Genomic DNA, 10,000 nt, shown 5'->3' on the forward strand with positions numbered 1-10,000 from the left:
GTCTTTGGCAGTTAAAACAGCAGCAACATTAACAGCAATTCATAAAAACAGGACGCGTGATATTGTGTAAGGATGCGCACACAAGAGCCGGAGAAATAATGGCTTTGGTTGATAAGCTTTTCCAGTCTGTTCTTGCGGGTTTTCATGCGTAGATTCCAAATATATAGTTTTTTTTTTTTCGTGCGAATTGAGAAAAAGTTGGCAGGGGCGTTATTTTAGCGTGCTGGAGTGCCCCAGCTTCACCTGGCCTGTGGCACGTTCATGTCACGCTTCTGTTACATTTCTCTTTTTCTGTATCTTTTTCTGTATAGATGTTATGTAGTATTTTACAGGCTCTGGTCACTTTCACTGCTTATCTCTATGATAGAACCTTTTCTAGAAAGGGTTTCAATATGTGTTAGAACAAAGATTTTGCATATAGATATATTCCATTGGCTAAGAAGGTCATGTGAGTGAGCCAATAGGAGCTAGGCCTGACAGTAAGGTGAATAAATGTCAGGGGAATGTCATCTAAGGTCAAAGTACTTGCGATACAATTACTGATAAAGTAGATCTTTTACGATCTCTACGCTTTCTTGATGAAAGGGTCTACTTTGATGATTTGATGACCCTCAACCAAAGAAACTATAGGAATTAATGTTTGTTAATGTTTTGTGACTTATGATATCCCAGGTCATCATCACATACCAGTGAAATCATTAGAATTTATTGGACCTGATAACAGTATCGTGTGCCTGTGAGTCATAGATAGTCATAAGATAATGGCCAGTTTTCCTGATAACGAATCCCTCATTGTGCTTCTATTTATGATATGAATGATTTACGTTTTATTGTCATTCACCTCGGAAGGAATTAAACATTATCTAATTACTTAATCGAAGATTGAAATTATTAATATTGATATTTCTCTTAGCGGAGGAATTAGTGTTTCGTGAACAAGGAAATTATAATCTTGATTAATCACCACGATATCCCAGGTCACGGAAGGTCACGAGGCAGGCTTTTATTTGATCCTCTCTCATTCTTTTATTAGTCGTTATTGCACTGATACAGAGAGAGAGAGAGAGAGTTGCACTTGTAGCTCAGCATATTCGCGTTTTCCCTTCTTTAATTCTAAAACATTTTTGTAGTGCATATATCTATTTTCTCTTATTCATTTCTACTGGTGATTTATACACACTGGGATTAACAGTTTTCTTCTCAGTACACAATGAATTTGTATATATATATATATATATATATATATATATATATATATATATATATATATATATATATACAGTATATATATATATAATTATATATATTATATATATATTTTATATATATACATATATATATATACATATACATATACATACATACATATATATATATATATATATATATATATATATATATATATATATATATATATATGTATGTGTGTGTGTGTGTGTGTGTGTGTGTGTGTGTGTGTGTGTGTGTGTGTGTGTGTGTGTGTGTGTGTGTGTATGTATATATATATATATACTTATACATACATACAAACTTATACATACATCTCTTATACACACATACATACGCTTATGTTTACATATACATCAGGCTATGTCCTGTCACGTGAGGAAGCAGCTCAGCCCTTCCCTTCACTCTACTTTCATCTCCCGACAGCAAACGTGGCTCCTGAAGCTGAGAGACGCCCAGGACAAGTGGAAGCGGACGCTGCAGAACACCGTCTTCAGGACACAACGTTTACCCTCCTCCGCCGCCTCGCCTCCCAAGGGAACGCAAGTCCTCCGGGAAGCTAGCATCCATAGGGAGTATCCTTAGGTTCCTGTCGCATCAGCATCCCTCAACTTCCTTTTTTTTTTTTTTTTTTTTTTTTTTTTTTTTTTTTTTTTTTTTTTGTCTTATTCTTCTTCTCTCATCTCTTCGTTCATTCGATTCCTAATTTTTCACTCTACGATCGTAAGCTGTACCTGATATTCAAAGCCCGTGCTACATATTGCTGAAGTGTCTGAAAACCCCTTAATTAATTAATTAAGCCAAGTTCATGTGCTAGATTACTTAGATTATTTCCATTGCCGTCACCGATTTTCACCTAAACTATTCATCGTGAGACTAGATTCATACGTTTATACTTTATACTTTATACTTTAATGAGAGTCCATCCTCTTTAGAAGACACTTGTACTTCCACGTGTAAGTAAGGTTCCTTTGAAACACTGTACATAGAGCACCTCACTTGTAATCTAATCATGTAATACTTAGCAAGCAATACCACTGTGTAGACAGGGAGGTTGTAGAGAGATATATATATACACCCTATCAATGCGATTTATTTTTTCATACCAAAAAAAATAAAAATAAAAAAAATAAATAAAAAAATAACAACAACCCCATTAATCAAGACTTCGGAAGCAATATAGGACCAAGACAAAATCAGAGCAGAGTATGTGTTGTGCCAAGGCTGAGATTATGTTTTGTGTATGTGTCTGTTGTCGTGTGTTTTCTTATGCACACAAAGTCATCAAACGCATGGTACGCACACACGCATGCATTAACACTGATGTAGGATGTAATGAAGACATAACATGCACACAAACACACACACACACACACAATGACACACACATACACACACACAATCACACACACACACACACACACACACGCACATACACACACCCACAATCACACACACACACAATCACACACACACACACACACACACGCACAATCACACACACACAATCACAAATCTACACACAAACAAACAAACAAAAAGGAGAAGAGAAATAAAGATATTTGACAGAGCAATGTTGTTTTGGTTAAGTTATCATCATAACAACGCGTATCATTATCATTATTATTATTATTATCATTATGATTATTATTATGATTTTATTGTTGTTATTACTATTATCATTATTATTATTATCTTTATTAGTGTTATTATTATCATCCTTATTATTATAATTATTGTTATCATTATCACTATTATCATTATCATTATTATTATCATTATTATCATTATCATTATCACAGTTATCATCATTATGATCATTATTCTTAAAAATTCTACTGTACCTTCATTATTATTTTTACTATTTTATCATCATTACAGTTGCTATTATCATTCCTGTTAATCTTATCATCATTATTATCATCATCTTTATCATTATTTTTTAATCAAAATTAACATTATCATTATAATCCTTATCATCGCTATCTTTATCATTATTATTATCATTATCATTATCATCATTATTGGTATTATCATTGCTCCTATTATTATCCTTATTGTCATAATTATCACTATTATCATTATTATCATTATTCTCTTAATGTTTACTTTATTTTCATTTTCAGAGTGATAATGATTATAGTAAGGATAACATGATAGTGATGACAACAATGATGTTGATAATGATTATGATAAAAGCAATTATTATCATTATCATTGTTATCATTATTATCACAATTATTTTTTTTTCACTATCCTTATTATCATTATTGTAATTGTTACTATCATAATCATCCTTATCATCATAATCATCATTATTACTCATTACTGTTTTTGTTATCATTATCAAGATTACAATCATTATAAATATTATCGCTATTCCTATCATCATCATTACTTTATTTTAATTGTTGTTATTGTTGTCATTATTCTTATTATTATCATTATAATGATGATTATCATTGTTATAATTATCATTATTATCATCATTATGAATGTTATTATTGTTATTATTATTATTATTATTATTATTTTTGTTATCATTAGTGATTTTATTATAATCACTATTATCTCGATTATTGCTATTATCATTATTTTTATAATCATTATTGTTACTATTATCCTAATCATCATTATTATCATAATTATCACTGTCATTACTGCAGTTATTATTTTTTTATTATCATTATCATGATTATCATATTATCTTTATCACTGATATTACTATAATCATTGTTAGTATCTTTATCATAATTATTATAATCATACTCATAATCATCACCATTATTTTTATTGTTGTTATTATTATCCTTTTCATCATGGTTAACCTTATCATTATCATTATTGTTATCACCATTATTATTATCATAAGCATTATTATGATCATCTACATTACCATTACCATTATCATAACCATCTTTATTATCATTATCATTATCATGATAATTATCATCACTATCCCTATTATCATTATTATTATCATTATTCGCATCATTATTGTTGCTTTTATTACTATTATCATTATTTTTACTACTACACCAGCCTCAACTTTCCCTATTTTTATTCCTACTTCATTATGATGATGATAACCATCCTTGTTATCTTACTGTTATCATTATGTTGATAAGTCATTATAAATTCATAATATTATCATCATTTCTATTTCTACTATCAGTTATGGTAGTAGTTGTAATAGCAGTAGTAGTTTCAATGTTATTATTATCATTATCATTATTATTATCATTATTATTGTTATTGTTCTTATTATCATTATCATGATTATCATTATTAGCAATAGTAGTAGTAGCCCCATTCTCATTATTATTAGTATTATCATTGTTATCATCTTATCTTTATCATTATCATTAACATTATTGTTATCATTACCAATTATCATTGCTTGTTATTATCATTATCATTACCATTTCTATCATCATAATCACTATTATCTTTATCATGATTTTTTTATCATTATTGCTCATGTAATTGTTGTTAATATGATTATTACTATTATCATATAATCAGTTTTTTATTACTCTCTTTATCACATTGTTATCATGGTTATTGTTGTTTTGTGTATTGTTGTTGTCAGTTCTGATACTATTTTCATTATCATCATCATCATCATCATCACAACATCGTCACTATCATCATCGTTATTATTGTTATTACTGTTATTGCTATGCCTGTTATCATTAGTATGATTATCATTATTACCATTATCATTATTATTATCATTATCATGGTAATTTTCATTGTTATCCTTATTTTATCATTATTTGTTTTTATTATCATTGTTATCCTTATCATCATCATTATCATCAACATCATTATCATTTTATCATTATTATCTTTATCATTATTATCATTATCTTTATTATCATTATCATGGTTATTTATATCACTATTTTATCATTATTGTTTTTATCATTAGCATTATCATTACCATCAATGTCATTGCCATTATGATAATTGTTATAATTAGTAATAATAGCAGTAGTAGTAATATGACTACTATCATTGTTATAATTATGATCATCATTTGTAGTATTAATGCTATTATTTTCTTCATTATCAATAGCATGTTATGATAGTAGATTTATTGCTGACCTTAATATATCCATCATTATTACTAATATTATAATTTTCATCAGAATTATCTTTATCATTATCGTTATAATTGACAGCATAATTCTATTGCTATTATCAGTATTATTGTTATCATCATTATCGTTATTATCATAGTTATTACTACTACTATTATCATTGCTATTGCTATTACTATTATTATTATTATTATTGTTACTATCATATTCAATCCTCATTACTATTTACTTGTCACTATTACTATTATAATTGCTATTGCTATTACTATTATTATCATTATTGTTACTATCGTATTCAATCCGCATTACTATTATCATTACCATTATTATCATTGTCATTGTTGTTATTATTAGTACTATCATTATTATCATTATGATCATTTAAATTATAATTATGATTATCTGTACTATTACTATTTTTTTCTACATTATCATGATCATTATCTTTATAATCAATACCCTTACCATTATCATCGTGGTTGTTACTATAATTGTTATTATCATTAGTATCAATAACATCATCATTATAATTAAAGTAATTATGCTTATCATTACCATTGCTATGTCAAATATTATTAACATTATTGTTATTACCATCATTGTTATCATTATTATCATTATCGTTTTTATTATCGTTACTAATACCACGATTATGATGATCATTGGCATCGCTATCATTATCAATATCATCATTTTTTATATGCAGTTCACACATTGTTGTTGTTGTTAATGTTGCTATTGTTGCTTCATTCTTCTTGTTATTGTTCTTGCTATCATTATATATGTTAATTATTATCCTTATCCCTCCCTTGTATTTTTTTATTATTATTGTTCTTATGATTACTACCATCATTTTAAGTATTATTATCATCATTATCATATTTTTTTGTTATCATTAGTATTATGATTTTTGCAGCTACGGCTACTGCTGCAACTATTATTATTACCTCATCATCAACATTTTTGTTATTTCTGTCATAATTATTGTTATAATTATCATCATCATCATTATCATAATCATTTTACGATCATTTATGTTCCTTTTTTATAATTTGTTCTATTAGCGTTACTGTTGTTATTACTATCATCATCATAGTTATTATCAATGATATGATCATCACTATAACCATTGATCCTGTTTTTATTATAAGCATGACTATTTCAATATGATTGCCATAATTATCATTATCATTACTAATACCATTATTACATTTCTACCAGTAGTGCTAATATATCAAATTAGTTGTATATTCATCATCATTATTATTCTTAACCATAGTCATCTTGTTGTCTTTATAATCATAATTTTCATTCACGCTCTCAATGCAAATATCAATTTCTTTTTTACTTTTTGATCTCCAGTGGGAGGAGGGAAGCAACATACGTGCAGATATATACAAGACACACACACGTTATTACAGTGCCATTATCATTAGTATTGATATATAGTTGGACACATATAGACACACATACATACATACATAAACACGCACACGGTGACACACACACACGTACATATATAAACACGCATACGGTGCCATACACACACACACACACACACACTCACTCACTCATACACTCTCATACACACACACACACGCAAACACACACACACACACACACACACAAGCACACATATATATACATACATATATATATATATATATACATATATATATATATATATATATATATATATATATATATATATATATATATATACAAATATATGTGTGTGTACTACACACACAACCACCTATTTATATACCCGTATATGCATATGTATATATCTATGTATGTGTGTATGTCAGTACGTATGCATGTAAATGAAGGTATTTGTGAATGTATATATAACATCTCTATTGATAATGAAATAGATATTACGATGACTTGTATATTATGTTTATATTTTAGAAATGGCATTGTAATTATTAATTTATTTTCGTTTCACATAAGTTATTAATTACTGTATCGTCGATAGCTTGATAGGTATTTTAGTGGAATCATTCCTATGAATTGTGATTAAGTAATTTTTTTTCCCTGTCTCTTTTGTAAAGAAATTTATTTTTACATTAGAAATTCTTGCTGTTTAACATGTAGAAACTAACCTCGAAAAAGATGAATATGTCTTTTTCGTGACTGAGTTATTGGTGATAAAAACTGCAGAGAGAGGATTACAGCTGCCAGACTTGTGATAAATCTTCGTTTTAACAACTATGACTTTGTAGGTTTGTAGGTTTTAACGAATGTCTCTAGAAATGTATAAAGTATTTTGAAAGACGTTTATATGTTTGTACTCTTCACAAGTATAGACTTTCTGATTTTTCCCAGGATTTCTATACACATCACAAATGTGATGATTTCGGTGATTGTGTCTTATGTAAATCTCTAGAATAGATGTTACTAAAATGTCTAATTATGAGAGGATAATCTGAATGTCGGTTGAAATCTTTGTACTCCTGAAAAAAACAAACAAATGCATCCGTGTAAATAAATCTGTGCTCGAGCTGTTTGGAAATATCAAAAAAGACGTATATGGTAAAGCAAGCATATGTTATATTCCTTGGAGTAAACCCACGCCCGTTGGCTAGGTCCAGGAACGCACTTTGTCAGTCTTATAATAGAAAAGGATTACCTTATTAATTAAAAGCCGCTCTTTTGGCATGGGAGAATTCGACACAATAACAAACCTTCTGCAAGTATCCTCTCGAGGTCACGTGAGTGTAAGTAGGTCATCTTGGTTGTGACCTTGTTTGACCTCCTCTTTCACGAGGGTTAAAATATTGTTGTATGACTTTCGACTGACAAACACACAATTGGTCCATGCCTTTTACACTCAGCTAAAACAGATAAAATCGTACGTTTGCTGGGTTGCCTTGTATGATGTATATTTCTTACGTAAATACTTAAGATGCCTATAAACAGATTATAAGCATATTCACACAGTTTGTATATATTTCTATGACTCTAAGGATCACATTTGTACTGTGCAAGGGCCTTGACTTAAGCATTTGTTTTTCGGTTTCGTTGTATGGAATATTTTCGACTCAAGGTCAACAGTAGGTTGCTGTCCTTTTTTTAAAAACTGTTGCTTGGATATTCATCACATAAGATATTGAATGATAACGTATCTTATATAAAAACCCTTCCCATTAGTTTCTCTTTCATTTTATTAGTAACATGGTTTTCCATATAGAATAGTGGATCACACAATTACTGATTTAGATTACGACATCCACAAAAAAATAATAAATTATGTTCATTAGGCATGTGGATGGGAATTCGTGATGCATAGCATTTTTTTTTTTTCCCTTTTGTGTAAAAACTAGGGTTTTTTTTTTTTCTTTTTTTAATATATGTTAAAACTCACCTCGCTTCTCCGGCCATGACCTTCTGGGGAGACAGGTTATTTCCGGACAAATGTAGGTGAGTCTGAAGGTAGAAAAGTCTTACTAAACCTTAGACACAGTCCCTTTGATGCTTGTTTGCTGCAGTTTACCCTCTTTTTCACTCCAAACCCATTTTCTCCACGAATGTATTGATGAATAGAAAACGAACGCACGTTAAAATAAAATAAAAAATAACAAGAGAGAGATAACTTCTTATCTGAGACTGTTCTATGTTACAGAATTATAACTAAAAAAATAAAGGACCAATGTCGTCTTTGTTTATATTGCGTGTGTATATTGATCGTATTACGTTTGCTTCCCTCCCAACGCCATGAGCTGGAAACAGAATGCCCTGTTTCACTCCCGTTAGATCAACATTTGCAAAAGAAAATAAAAATAAAAAGAAAAAAAGGAATACTGAATTCAGTAAATATTGCAACTACTGGATAGTTAGGGAATCATTCCTATGGCATAGTATTCTTTCCCGTTTTTTACCTCGCTCTCCTTCTTTTGAGTAAATATGTATAAATGAATTTGTATTTGATATGAAAATTAATAGGCTGATGATATTTAGAAAAAAATAAACTTATTCTTGTATAAAGAAATACATAAGGAATATCTTCAGAGAGAAAAAAATAAAATAAAAATGAAAACGTAAGTTCAGCGATCATATAGGATTTTCTTCCTTACGGTTGATGTTATGTCAAAATGTTTCCTGTCCACCTTTGTTTAAACTAAGTGTTATTTATATGAGACTGAACCATATGACTTCACTCGATCCTAATGACAATAAACTGCTGTACTTATATGTTGGGCATAAAGGCACTTTACGAAAAAAAAAAATGCCCTGATTTCAATAAAAAAACAAAAACAAAAACGAAAAAATACTCCAAAGTGCTTCATATAATAATTCCTATCGAATAATACATTACAATGAGATTGGAAAATCTTTTTTTTTTCTTTTTTTTGTATCCACCTGTTTATGTTTATCATTCCTTAGCCTCTACTTTTGTATTTGATATAAAATATGATGTATTTAAATGTCATACTCTCAACCTTCTATCTGTTTTTTGATGGATGGGAAAAAAAAACTTGAATATCTTTGTTATGATAATGTAACCGAATTCCGGAGAAATAAAATCTCAAAATTTTCTTTGTGATAAGAGAAAGATTCGTGAAGAGATAGATAGATAGAAAGAGAGGGGGAGAGGGAGAGAGAGGAAGGAAGAAGGAGAAGGAAAGTGAGAAGATAAATCTTCAGAAACATATAAAGTCAAA

General features: G+C 29.1%; 1 protein-coding gene across 1 annotated transcript in view; it reads left to right on the top strand.

Annotated features, from left to right (window-relative positions):
* The window catches only part of LOC122254109 (uncharacterized), a 347,333-nt gene extending 345,020 nt beyond the window's left edge, over positions 1–2,313 (top strand). The window contains exon 16 of the mRNA XM_086534295.1: positions 1,654–2,313. Within this exon, the coding sequence (XP_086390421.1) occupies positions 1,654–1,812 (159 nt within the window). The 3' untranslated portion in view covers positions 1,813–2,313. The remainder of the gene's footprint in view (positions 1–1,653) is intronic.
* The last annotated feature ends 7,687 nt before the right edge of the window (positions 2,314–10,000 follow it).

Source organism: Penaeus japonicus, unplaced genomic scaffold (assembly GCF_977035675.1).
Source record: "Penaeus japonicus unplaced genomic scaffold, GWHDUDI00000001_assembly GWHDUDI00000041, whole genome shotgun sequence".
NCBI lineage: Eukaryota > Metazoa > Arthropoda > Malacostraca > Decapoda > Penaeidae > Penaeus > Penaeus japonicus.